This window comes from Pseudophryne corroboree, chromosome 8 (genome assembly GCF_028390025.1).
Source record: "Pseudophryne corroboree isolate aPseCor3 chromosome 8, aPseCor3.hap2, whole genome shotgun sequence".
NCBI classification, from domain to species: Eukaryota; Metazoa; Chordata; class Amphibia; order Anura; family Myobatrachidae; genus Pseudophryne; species Pseudophryne corroboree.
In genome coordinates, this window is record NC_086451.1 from 292,468,316 (window position 1) to 292,482,803 (window position 14,488).

The window sequence follows — 14,488 nt, forward strand, 5'->3', positions numbered from 1 at the left end:
TGTGTCTGGTGGTCACTCACTATATAATATATTATGTACTCCTGGCTCCTGCTATAACCTATAACTGGCACTGCAGTAGTGCTCCCCAGTCTCCCCCACAATTATAAGCTGTGTGAGCTGAGCAGTCAGACAGATATATATAATATTATATATAGATAATAGATGATGCAGCACACTGGCCTGAGCCTGAGCAGTGCACACAGATATGGTATGTGACTGACTGAGTCACTGTGTGTATCGCTTTTTTCAGGCAGAGAACGGATATATTAAATAAACTGCACTGTGTGTCTGGTGGTCACTCACTATATAATATATTATGTACTCCTGGCTCCTGCTATAACCTATAACTGGCACTGCAGTAGTGCTCCCCAGTCTCCCCCACAATTATAAGCTGTGTGAGCTGAGCAGTCAGACAGATATATATAATATTATATATAGATAATAGATGATGCAGCACACTGGCCTGAGCCTGAGCAGTGCACACAGATATGGTATGTGACTGACTGAGTCACTGTGTGTATCGCTTTTTTCAGGCAGAGAACGGATATATTAAATAAACTGCACTGTGTGTCTGGTGGTCACTCACTATATAATATATTATGTACTCCTGGCTCCTGCTATAACCTATAACTGGCACTGCAGTAGTGCTCCCCAGTCTCCCCCACAATTATAAGCTGTGTGAGCTGAGCAGTCAGACAGATATATATAATATTATATATAGATAATAGATGATGCAGCACACTGGCCTGAGCCTGAGCAGTGCACACAGATATGGTATGTGACTGAGTCACTGTGTGCTGTGTATCGCTTTTTTCAGGCAGAGAACGGATTATAAAGTAAACTGCACTGTCCTCACTAGTAAACTCTCTCCACTCAGTCTCTACACTTCTACAGTAACAGTACTCCTCCTAGTCAGCTCCAGTAAATCTCTCTCAGTCTCTTATAATCTAAATGGAGAGGACGCCAGCCACGTCCTCTCCCTATCAATCTCAATGCACGTGTGAAAATGGCGGCGACGCGCGGCTCCTTATATAGAATCCGAGTCTCGCGATAGAATCCGAGCCTCGCGAGAATCCGACAGCGTCATGATGACGTTCGGGCGCGCTCGGGTTAACCGAGCAAGGCGGGAAGATCCGAGTCGCTCGGACCCGTGAAAAAAAACATGAAGTTCTGGCGGGTTCGGATTCAGAGAAACCGAACCCGCTCATCTCTATCAGATAAGCCATGCCAGAATGCAGCATACAGGGCCTCGTCGTTCCATGCCAGTTCGGATGCCAGGATCTGGAACTGTATCAAATATTGTCCTACAGTACGTGACCCCTGGCGTAAACGGAGAATCTCGGATGAAGCTGAGGTTACCCGGCCTGGCTCGTCGAAGATGCGCCTGAATGTTGACACGAAGGCAGTGTAGGAAGATAGCAGGGTGTCGGACCTCTCCCATAACGGTGATGCCCAATCAAGGGCTGAGCCACTGAGAAGAGAAATAATGTAGGCAATTTTTGTACGGTCACAGGGAAAATTGCCAGGTTGTAGCTCAAACTGAATCTCACACTGGTTGAGAAATCCCCTGCAGAATCTTGGAGATCCGTCAAATTTTGCTGGCGTTGGAAGATGAAGACGTGGAGCAGAAATGGGTAAGGTGGGTGGGGTTATAGCTGGAGTCACTGTGGTTGACGCACCAGACGCGCCTGATCCATGGAGAGTTGTCTGAATCCCATCCAGCCGAGTAGAGAGATCCTGGAGACAGCGGATGATGTGGCCCTGTGCAGCCTCCTGATGTTCTAGTCGGGCTGCCAGTTCTTGCATCGGCCTGGCCATTTGATCCTGGTCTCCGGCTGGATTCATTAGGTCAGTGCTTACTGTCACAACTGAGGGCCTGAGCTGACGGGAGGCAGCCTCAGTTGTAGGGGCTGAGATGTACCGGAACCTGGGAGGTTGTATCAGACCCCTGGACATGTAAGTAACATGAATAATAACTGCCCGAAGGCGTGACCACGACAACTTGGATAAAAGTCAATGATGTTTATTATGACAACTCCGCAACACAGCAGCAGTAAAAGAAAACGTAAAAGTCAGCAAAGAATAAATACAGTTCCTGGGTACTACAGGATGGCAGGAGCCACAGGGCACTGGTAGTGTGAGATAGTTCTTATGATCTTCTAGATGGAAAGTCCTTACCAGGCCCGACTGTAGCAATGGAGATAACCCAGGATTGTGCCAGCTGATGTTCCAGGAAAAGCTGGGTTGCTGAAGATAAAACAGCTGCTGTGGATACTGGCTGGAACCAGACTGTTGTTAGCACGGAGTGGATACTGGCTGGAACCAGTTAAATAATAAATGAACTTGGGAGCGATGAAATATGAACTGAAATGTAGAACTTGAGAGCGGAGAAATAATAATACCGGTGGAGAGTGGTAAAGTGTAGAAAGGACACCGGCCCTTTAAGGGAAGCTGTACTCTGCTGGAAGCTGAGCTGGAAGCAGGTAATGTTGTAGCTGGAAACAGATGAATCCACAATGGATTGGAGAGTCAGGCTACACCGCAGGTGGAATGCTGGTGCGGGTCTCTATGGTGGAAGTCTTGAGACAGGAGCTGGAACCTGGAAGACAATCACAGGAGAGAGACAAACAGGAACTAGGTTTGACAACCAAAGCACTGACGCCTTCCTTGCTCAGGCACAGTGTATTTATACCTGCAGCAAGGAAGGGATTGGCTAGGCAATTATGCAGATTATCAATACTGAGAACAGATTGGTGGAAATGATCAGCTGACAGAATCCAAGATGGCTGCGCCCATGCAGACACTTGGAGGGAAGTTTGGTTTGTAATCCATGTGGTAATGAAAACAGTAATGGCGGCGCCGGCCACCGGAGACAGGAGGCGCCAGGCTGACAGATGCACATCCAACCACGCGGACACAGCGGAGGCCGCGGCTGGCGTAATCGCCACTCAGACACTCTGCATGCAGAAGTTCAGGGACGGCGGCGGAGGCCGCGGGAGACGCCATGCCAGGTGTAATATGGCGTTTACTGTGACAGCGTCCCAGAGTGACAGGAGAGGATACAGGAATGTACACATCAGGATAACAGATGGGATCCGGTCCTGGAGCGCTGAGCCAGCCTTAGGAGGCATCTGATGGGTAAGAAATGGCGTCCAGATACCCGGATCGTGACAATAGGGAACGATGATTTGAAAAGTCCAAGTCACAGCGCCCCAGCTTTCAGTTGCATTCAAGACTTCGGCAGGACTTTCCTGCACGACAACTCTCACCTCCCATAGAGGAGCCAATGCAGGTCAGTCGTTCTCATCTTTCTAATGAGAAGTGCCTACGCTGTCGCTAGGAAAATCTCTGCATGTAATGTGGATAATCTGATCATTTCATTAAATTCTGTAGCCTGCGGCCAGGAAACTACCGCTCCTAGTTTATTCAGGAGAGGTTAAGCTAGGAGTTTCCATTGAATCATGTGTAAGGATGAGTAAGGATATGTAAGGAACCTGTCTTGCCCATTTACCTGGAAGTCCCACCTTCCTCCTTCGAGATTTCTGAACTTCTCGACTCTGGTGCTGTGGAGAACATTGTCTCTTCTGCCCTGATTAGCACGCCAGAATTCAGACATTTCTTTTGGATCGGGCTATTTCCATTACAGCAGTGGACAGAAGTCAGATTCCGGACGGTGTTATTACCCTTCGTACTGTCCCACTCAAAGTCAAGATGGGGGCACTGCATTCCGAAGTCATCTCCTTTCTCGTGATTCCTAAAGCCTCTTATAACGTTATCCTAGGGCTCCCCTGGTTTTGAAAACACAATCCACAAGTTGACTGCAGACCATGGAGATTCTTTCCTGGGGTAAAACCTGTTTCGACTCTTGTTTAACAACAGTGACACCACTGTGCACAACTCAATCCTCTGAATTGCCCTGGCTTACCGGTCCTTTCTAGATGTCTTCAATAAGCACGGGGCAAACATTCTGCTACCTCATTGGAAATGGTACTGTTCACTTGACTTGATACCAGGTAAAACTCCTCCCAGGGGCCGAATCTCTCCTTTGTCCTGCAGGAGCAGGATTTTTTTTGTGAAAAGAAAGACTGAGGTCTACGGCCCTGCATTGACTACTGGGGACTCTATGATATAACTCTCAAGAATTGGTATTCCCTGCCGCTGATTCCAGAATTGTTCGACCGGCTGAAGGGGGCTTCAATATTCACGAAGTTAGATCTACGTGGAGCCTACAACCTGATTCGCATTCACCCAGGGGATGAGTGGAAGACAGCCTTCAATACTTGGGATGGGTATTACGAGTATTTAGTTATGCCTTTCGGGTTGTGTAATGCCCCGGCTGTTTTCCAGAAGTACTGTACATCAATGAATTATTTAGAGACTTGCTTTACAAGTGTTTGGTGGTTTACCTAGGTGACATTTTAATATTCTCTAAAGATCTGGAGACTCATCGAGCTCAAGTGAAGGAGGTGCTAACCTGAATGAGGAAGAACAAGTTATATTGTAAACTGGAGAAATGTATGTTCGAAGTTCCTTCCATTCCTTTCCTTGGCTACATTATCTAAGGTAGCGATTTACAGATGGATCCAGCTAAAGTTCAGGCAATTACCGACTACTTTGAACGGTATTCAGTGGTTCCTGGGGTTCACAAATTTCTACAGAAAATTCATCAAAGGTTATTCGTCCATTGTGGCTCCCATTACTGACCTCACCAGAAAAGAAGCTAGTCCATCCTGCTGGCCACCAGAAGCAATAGCAGCCTTTGAAACCCTAAAACATCAGCTCCCATTCATCATCAACCAATCTGAATCGATCCTTCATACTGGAGGTGGACGCTTCCACTGAAGGGGTAGGAGCAGTACTGTCTCAACTCTTTGAAGATGGGAAGTTTCATCCATGTGGTTACTACTTGCGAAGGTTCTCATCTGCTCAGCGAAATTACACCATTGGTGAGCAGGAATTGCTAACTATTAAGATGGCTTTTGAAGAGTCGAGATACTTGTTAGAGGGGGCTTTACATTCTATTGCTGTTTACACCAATCATAATAATCTATTATATTTGCGGACATCTCAGTGTCTCAATCCACGGCAGGCCAGGTGGGCCCTTTTCTTCACACAACCTGATTCTTTTAACAAGAAGGTGGACGCTCTCTCTCATTCTTTAAGCTCCAACAAACCCTCAGATTACTCAGGGAAACAACTCATCTTGGATCCAGCCTCTTTCTGTGCAACTCAGCTCACTCCAAGTCCTCAACCAGGGAATATTTTCGTAGCCCCTGAACTCTGGAAGAAACTGCTCATGTGGGCACATAATTCTTCCTTTATGGGTCATGCAGGGAGATTTAAGACCCAAAAATTCATTCAACGTTCTTATTGGTGGCCCCAGCTGAGAGCAGATGTACAAGATTTCATAGCTGCCTGCCAAGAGTGTGCACAGCATGAGTCCAAAAGGTACACCTCCAGGTCTTCTGCATCCATTAACCATACCGACTCAACACCGGACTCATATCTCTATGGACTTTATCACTGATTTACCTCCTTCGAAAGGATGAAACACCATTTGGGTTGTTGTTGATCGTTTTTCGAAAATGGCACATTTCATACCCCTGACAGGTATTCCATCTGCACCTCAGTTATCAAAGTTATTCATCTCAGAAATCTTTAAGCTACATGGAATGCCCACCGAGATTGTTTCCGATCCTGGACCACAATTTGTTGCCTGATTTTGGAGATCTCTCTGCTCTTCTTTTGGAATAAAGTTGAACTTTACATCTGTCGATCATCCCCAATCAGATGGACAAACGGTAAGAGTAAATTAGGATCTGGAGACCATCCTACGTTTATTTATGTCTTCCTCGCAGAATGATTGGCCGGATTTCCTCCCAAAAGCAGAATTTGCTCACAACAATTTATTCCATACTTCTTTGGGATCTACTCCATTCTTTACTAACTACGGATTCCATCCTCGAGTTCCAGGCTTTACCAGCTTTAGAGGTTCCTGCCACAGGTCAGGCACTCAGACAGTTTTTGGAGAATTGGAAACAAGTACGTAAAGCTTTGATCAAGTCATCTGCACGTTACAAGTCTTTTGCTGATAGAAAATGGAAAGGCATTCCCAACCTTAGAGTAGGGGATCAAGTCTGGGTCTCCATGCGAGATTTACATCTCAAAGGGGGTAATTCTGAGTTGATCGCAGCAGGAATTTTGTTAGCAGTTGGGCAAAACCATGTGCACTGCAGGGGAGGCAGATATAACATTTGCAGAGAGAGTTAGACTTGGGTGGGTTATTTTGTTTCTGTGCAGTGTAAATACTTGCTGCTTTATTTTTACACTTCAATTTAGATTGCAGATTGAACACACCACACCCAAATCTAACTCTCTCTGCACATGTTATATCTGCCCCCCCTGCAGTGCACATGGTTTTGCCCAACTGCTAACAAAATTCCTGCAGCGATCAACTCAGAATTACCCCCAAAGTTCCTTAAAAAAAAATGCTCCTAGATTCATTGGACCGTTTACTATTGAAAAAGTACTTAATCCTGTGGTTTACAAAGTAAAATTACCATCTTATCTTAAGCTTCCCAATGCGTTTCATGTTTCTCTTTTAAGATCTTTAGTGCTCAATCGCTTTCGTGCAGCCCTGCCTAGACCTCCTAAAGTTCAAACCATGCAAGGTGAGGAGTTTGAGGTTAAAAGTATACTGGATCCCTGCAGACAATATGGTCATGTCCAGTATCTCATAGACTGGGATACGGTCTGGAAGAAAGATCCTGGGTGTTTGCTGAAGATGTTCAAGCACCATAATTGGTTCGTACCATGCCAAGAATCCTACCAAAGTACGAGGGTGTTCGGTGTCCAACATAAAAAGGGGGGGTACTGTCATGGACCGGGGACTCACTTCCGGTGATGGTCTCCGGGGGCTCTCTGTCAGATGGCTAGCGCTGTGGCGGCGTAGGTCTGTGAGGGCAGCTGGTGTGCTGCGGCTGAGAGGGAGCTGGTGACTATGCGGCCTGCTGTCACTGGAGCACTGTGCTGCCTGAGTAAGATCCCCTTCTTTGACGTGTTTGCAGTACTGGGGGCCGCCATGTTGGAGACTAATTCATAGTATGTCAATGGGATTTGGTCTCTGGTCTCTTCCAGCCAATCACAGGCTGAGCTCTCTGGTAAAAAGGGACAGTCTGGTTTCAAACCTTGCCATTGCTTTATGTTTCTGTCCCATTACAGGTGTCTTAGCTCGGCGCTCCCACAGGTCCTCCTGTGTGCCTTTCAGTGTCCCTTGGATTTTCAGCTCCATGGAATTGTCACCTCAGCTGTCATTTGCTGCACAACTGCCAGTGGTTACCCTGGCCCCACGAGTCACAGCCTACCACTTAGGACAGTGTCTCCTGGAGTTCTATCCGTAGAGTATTTCCCAGCAGTCCTGCAGTGCTCTTCAGCCACGCCTAATAATCATCCATTCTGCAAAACTCCTTCAGTGTCCTTCAGCCACGTCTAACAATCATCCATTCTGCAAAACCCCTTCAGTGTTCTTCAGCCATGTCTAATAATCATTCATTCTGCAAAGCCCCTTCAGTGTTCTTCAGCCATGTCTAATAATCATTTATTCTGCAAAACTCCTTCAGTGTTCTTCAGTCACGACAATTAACTATCCAACGTACAAACTCTTCAGTATTCACTAGCCATATCAGACAATCATTTATTATACGGACTCTTTCAATAACTCTGCCCATGAATACTCTGCATCCTAATCTTTTGGAATTCTTCATCTTTGTTCTTTAAATATTTGCTGTTATATGTTTTTTCGTTAATAAAAGCATAAGAGAAGAAACTACATTCGTTCTCCTCGCAAAGGCATGCACTTCTACCGCTAGCACACATCCAACGGAATCACAAATTCTACCGGCTGTGACAAGAAGATGCTGCTGCAGCTGCTAGGAGCGCTGGGTCACCAAGACAAAATGTCAACATTGCTACATATTGACATTTCATCACTGTCAACGTGATGAATGTCAGCATAGTCAACGTCGACATTATGACCATGTTGTCATAATCTCCTGTTAACATGATGACTGTTGACATTTCGTATCTAATACCACATATATATAATAACTTTAAACAAAAATGGCTGCTTATTCTAATTACTAGGACCAGATTTTCTATTGCTGTAATAGAAAGTATAGATTATTGCAGGGCAGTAGCGGAACTGCCACCAGTGCAAGCGGTGCCTTGCACTGGGGCCCGCCACTGTGAAGGGGCCCAAAGCCAGCGGCATGTAATGAGTCAAACTGACTCATTACATGCCGCTTGGCTGCCGCTGTGTGCTGCTAAGAGCAGAGGAGAGGTGAGAGCCACGGTGGTAAGCAGGAGGAGGGAGGGGGACTCGGGAGCCGCAGCAGCGCAATGTAATTGGTGGAGGCGCCACTGCAGCCGTCCCTCTCCTTCCATATTGGACGGCCAGCCTATGTGGAAGGATAGGAACAGCTGCAGCGCCGCCGCTATAAATTACATTGTGCTGCTGCGGCTCCCGAGTCCCCCTCCCTTCTCCTCCTTCTCCCCTGCCCATGATCTGCCAGAAGCTGCACAGAGGAGCCTGACTGCCTGAGCCAGCAGAGACAGTAAGTATCATCTTTCTTTTCTTTCTTTCTTTCTTTCTTTCTTTCTTTCTTTCTTTCTTTCTTTCTTTCTTTCTTTCTTTCTTTCTTTTCCATCTGTCTGTCTGCTCTGTCTGCCATAATGTGTAAAAAGGGAACGCTGTCTACCATAATGTGTAAAAAAGGGACGCTGTCTGCCATAATGTGTAAAAAAGGGGATGCTGTCTGCCGTAATGTGTAAAAAGGGGGACTGTCTGCCGTAATATGTAAAAAGGGGGACGCTGTCTGCCGTAATGTGTAAAAGGGGCTCTACCTAGTATAGTGGCACTACTGTGCATCGTAATTTGAATAATGGAGACTACTGTGCACCGTAGTATGAAGTGGTATTATTTTGTCTGGGACTGTTTGCCGTAATGTGTAAAAAGGGGACGCTGTCTGCCATAATGTGTAAAAAGGGGACATTGTCTGCCGTAATGTGTAAAAACGAAAGGGGACGCTGTCTGCTGTAATGTATAAAAAAGGGGACTCTGTCTGTCGTAATGTGTAAAAAGGGGACTCTGTCTGCCGTAATGTGTAAAAAAGGGGATGCTGTCTGCCGTAATGTGTAAAAATGGGGACTGTCTGCTGTAGTGTGTAAAAAGGGGGACGCTGTCTGCCGTAATATGTAAAAAGGGGGACGCTGTCTGCCGTAATGTGTAAAAAGGGGACGCTGTCTGCCGTAATGTGTAAAAAGGGGATGCTGTCTGCCATAATGTGTAAAAAGGGGACGTTGTCTGCCGTAATGTGTAAAAACTAAAGGGGACGCTGTCTGCTGTAATGTATAAAAAAGGGGACGCTGTCTGCCGTAATGTGCAAAAAGGGGACTCTGTCTGCCGTAATGTGTAAAAAAGAGGACGCTGTCTGCCGTAATGTGTAAAAATGGGGACTGTCTGCCGTAATGTGTAAAAAGGGTGATGCTGTCTGCCGTAATGTGTAAAAAAGGGGACGCTGTCTGCCGTAATGTGTAAAAAGGGATGTTGTCTGCCGTAATGTGTAAAAAGGGGACGCTGTCTGCCGTAATGTGTAAAAAAAGGGGACTCTGTCTACCGTAAAAAAGGGGATGCTGTCTGCCGTAATGTGTAAAAAGGGGACTCTGTCTGCCATAATGTGTAAAAAGGGGGACTGTTTGCCTTAATGTGTAAAAAAGGGGACGCTGTCTGCCGTAATGTGTAAAAAGGGGACTTTGTCTGCCGTAATGTGTAAAAAAGGGACGCTGTCTGCCGTAATGTGTAAAAAAGGGGACACTGTCTGCCGTAAAAAAAGGGATGCTGTCTGCCGTAATGTGTAAAAAGGGGACTCCTGTCTGACGTAATTTGTAAAAAGGGGATGCTGTCTGCCGTAATGTGTAAAAAGGGGACACTGTCTGCCGTAATGTGTAAAAAGGGGACACTGTCTGCCGTAATGTGTAAAAAGGGGGACTGTCTGCCGTAATGTGTAAAAAGGGGTACTGTCTGCCGTAATGTGTAAAAAAGGGGACGCTGTCTGCCGTAATGTGCAAAAAAAGGGGACGCTGTCTGCCATAAAAAAGGGGATGCTGTCTGCCGTAATGTGTAAAAAGGGACTCTGTCTGCCGTAATGTGTAAAAAGGGGGACTGTCTGCCGTAATGTGTAAAAAAGGGGACGCTGTCTGCCGTAATGTGTAAAAAGGGGGACTGTCTGCCGTAATGTGTAAAAAAGGGGACGCTGTCTGCCGTAATGGGTAAAAAGGGGACGCTGTCTGCCGTAATGTGTAAAAACGTCTCTACCTGGTGTGCGGCATAATTTGAATAATGGAGACTACTGTGCACCGTAATATTAATTGGTATTATTTTGTGGCCACACCCCTTCCCCATGAAGCCACGCCGCTATATTTTTTGCGGCGCGCACTGCCCCTATTTTGCATAAAGGGGGGACGCCGATGCAGTTTCTTGCACACAGCACTAAAATGTCTAGTTGCGGCACTGTTGCTAGGTATCCATTTGCTAGGTATCCATTTCCCATATATATATATATATATATATATATATGTATAAGGAGATGCCTACATTTAAAAGATTTAAATAAACAGTATCTAGACAATATGGGATACTGATGTGCCACAGGCTTTACTGCAATAGTCATAAATTAGTCTGTATGGTGTTAAATGCACATTTGCAAATGTAAATGTGCTGCCTGCTATCGCACTTGAGCAATGCCACCAATTTTAATAACGTGAACTCATTAGCTTTTTCCCTAAAATTCTTCACACTTTATATTTATTTATTAATTATATTACATATGGCAGAAAGTGGAAATAGGGCTGTTTTTAGTCAGTGTCGCATTTAAACGTTTTTTTTTTAATAATACATGATTTTATCTGCACACGGGAAGACACTTTCTATATGAAATGCACTTATACTGTAAAATATGTGATGCAAGAATCTAGTTGTCTTGTGTGGCTTTAAAGCACTGCCCAATAAAACAGAAATGTCTCCAGATACACTCCACCTTATTATAATGCTCCCGCCCCTACGTATAGAATATATGTAGGGTTAAGTAACATAGGCCTCTGTTATTTACCCCTATGTATATTTTATATATGGTTGTAGCAAGGGGTGTGCAATTGGTGTACAGTTTTTGCCCCAGAATAGTCTTTTACGGCTTATGGGGTGTCTGGAAGGCACCCTATTGAGTTGAAGGGACAAGGCTCGTCCTTAGGACACATAATGACACTCATCTTCTTGCTTATTCTTTGACATCACATGGACATGTGATGTTTATGTTATTTGCGATACATCCTGCATAAGTAGGGCACCATAATCTGTAAGGCTGCTTGTCAACTCTATGGGAGTCATTCCGACCTGATCGCACGCTAGGTTTTTTGCTGCGCTGTGATCAGGTCAGAACTGCGCATGCACCACAATGCGCAGGCACGTCGTACGGGTACAAAGCGGATCGTTTCTGTGCAGTGGATTTAACGAAGAATCCATTTGCACAGCCGATCGCAAGGAGATTGACAAGAAGAGGGCGTTTATGGGTGGCAACTGACCGTTTTCTGGGAGTGTTTGGAAAAACGCATGCGTGTCCATGCGTTCGCTGGGAGGGTTCCTGACGTCAATTCCGGTCCCGGACAGGCTGATGTGATCGCAGTCGCTGAGTAAGTTCTGGGCTACTCAGAAACTGCACAATTTTTTTCTGTACTGCTCGGCTGCACATGCGTTCGCACACTTGCAAAGCAAAAATACACTCCCCTATAGGCGGCGACTATCTGATCGCAGCGCTGCAAATAATAGCTAGCGTGCGATCAGGTCGAAAGTACCCCCTATGTTACAAGCGTGAGTAACAATATAAATAGACACATCATAAAAAAAGCTTGCTGGATTTGCTACATTGCGGTTTTTATCTTGCATACAGTACAAAGACATAAGAACTCACTTGATGTCGTCCTTGTTATCTGTTTAAATTCCTGCTGTTCTTCAAATTCTTCCTTAGACATTTTTTCTGTGTAAAACTGGTGCAGGACACCTAAGAAGGACAAAGGCTCATTGTGTTTAGATGGAACAAAACACGTGTCTGGTCATGCCTGGGCTAAATCGTTGCTGTATCCCAAACATGCAGTCTCTGAATCTCTTATACTCTTATTACCTTTCTGGATTATCCACACATGAATATCCGCCACTGGAGGCTCCTCTGTCACCACCGCAATTTTCCTGACTCTTTCCCCTTCCTCTAGTAATATGGACTCAAAGACAGGGAGGGTCTCTTCACATAAGTAATCTTTGTCACCTGAATGCGGCTCTGTTTCCTCTGCAACATTACACAGACAAAAACTAATAGTTATTATTAACCCTTTTGTAACCAAAAACATAGTAACCCATTTTTGTATGCAAGTGGAATCCCTCAGTGCAGGGTAACCAAGACACTCCAGTAAAAGGGGCGTGGTCAAGTGTGGCGGTGTGGCCACCCCATATTGTGAAAACCGGGATCTCCTGCTGAAGATGCAGCATGCTGCTGAAGGGGGCGTGGGCACACGATCTGGTGCACACTGTTACATCATCCTGGCAGGTCTGTAAACCTATCCTACCCCCTGACTGCACACCATGAGGCAGATGTATTAACCTGGAGAAGGCATAAGGAAGTGATAAACCAGTGATATGTGCAAGGTGATAAAGGCACCAGCCAATCAGATCCTAACTGTTAATTTACATATTGGAGCTGATTGGCTGGTGCCTTTATCACCTTGCACATATCACTGGTTTATCACTTCCTTATGCCTTCTCCAGGTTAATACATCTGCCCCCATATTGGTTGTCTTTCATTTTTCAGAAATTAACTTAATTATCTACCTTGCACATACAAGTGACCTCATTACCCTTCCCTGCCCCCTCTAAATTCAGTCTGGCATGGTTGAAACAGTAAAAAATGTTCCCATCCAGCTCAGCCCTCTAACACTCTAGGACCAGTCGTTTCATTCCTTTCATTTTTTCAGTTTTCCTCCAAAAATACACTAGGTTTGGTCCCATTTGTGGTTGCGGAGAGTGAGGGCACATCAAGGTTGCCTATTACTATATGTTGCACTTTGTGTAGTTGATGCTTTTATTCAACACTGGGTTCTTGCCATACTTGCTGATATTGGCAAGTCCCTCTCTGGGAGAGGAAGGTCCAGGTTTGGTGAATTGGGGGCATGGCACGCAAACTACATAGTCGCACCCACCCCCCCAATACATTTTGTATAGATTTTTGGAAAAACATTTCTGGGGCTGGGGCTACATGATTCATAGCAAATCATCTCAGGCACCTTGCTCCATCCACTTTATCCGGAAAGGCTGGGGATGCAGGAGACTTGTCCACTTTCCCAGGGGCCAGGAGATTCTCCCCAAATTTGGGAGTGGGTAAGTATGGGAATTGGAGGGTGCAGAAGGAGTTCCACTGAAAGCAGTCTGTCTTCTACAACCCACAAAGTAAAAACCAAGGGGTATATTCAATTGAAGTCGAAAGCTGCCGTCTGTCGAAAAGACGGCAGTTTTCGACTTTTTTAGGTCAGAAGGGTTTCCGACCTATTCAATCTAACCCCAAATTATTCGACAAGTGGAGGAATTTGACTTGTCGAAAAGCACGTGGATCGGCGGAATAGCTGCCGATCCGCATGCTTGTGTCGAGGTTTTGGCCCCCTTTTTGACCATCTCAATTTGACTTTAAAAAAAGATGAAGTGAGATGCGGGAGCAGAGATGGGGGAGAACCGCTGGCAGACGGTGGACAGCAGTGCCGGAGGATGTATCACAGCCGCCACTCACAGCAGCATCCACCCGCCTCCAGCAAGCGAGACCTCTCTCGCTGGAGCCGGGTGGACGCTGCCGTGAGTGATGGCTGTGATGCGGGAGCAGAGATGGGGGAGAGCCGCGGGCAGACGGGGGAGAGCAGCGATACAGCAGCGGCAGCGTAGCAGGAGGATATGTCACAGCCGCCTCTCACAGCAGCATCCACCCGGCTCCAGCAAGCGAGGTCTCACTTGCTGGAGTCGGGTGGACTCTGCCGTGAGCGGCGGCTGTGACACATCCTCCGGCTACTCTGCTGTAGCAGCTGCTGTCCCCCGTCTGCCCGCGGCTCTCCCCCATCTCTGCTCCCGCATCTCAATTCGACTTTTTTAAAGTCGAATTGAGATTGCATTGAACAGCCAAGGTCGGACCCATTTCGACAAATGAATGTCGGAATGGATCTGAAATATAACAAAGTAAGAAAAAAGTGTAAACATAGAAGACAGATATAAATATATTTATATATTATGTTTAATACAAATACCCTCAGTGGGTCAAATGTCTACATCTAATAAAGTAGATTTACATTGTAAGGTTTTATGTAAATATTGTGAAATGTAAACGGTACATGTAAAAGTAGGTATGCC

At 45.8% G+C, this 14,488-nt stretch overlaps 1 protein-coding gene across 1 annotated transcript in view; it reads right to left on the reverse strand.

Moving 5' to 3' along the window:
- The window catches only part of CHRDL1 (chordin like 1), a 265,958-nt gene that overhangs the window by 20,827 nt on the left and 230,643 nt on the right, over positions 1-14,488 (reverse strand). The window contains exons 8-9 of the mRNA XM_063937307.1: positions 12,231-12,392; positions 12,021-12,110 (exon numbers count right to left, since the gene is read on the reverse strand). Coding sequence (XP_063793377.1) covers positions 12,021-12,110; positions 12,231-12,392 — 252 coding nt within the window. The remainder of the gene's footprint in view (positions 1-12,020; positions 12,111-12,230; positions 12,393-14,488) is intronic.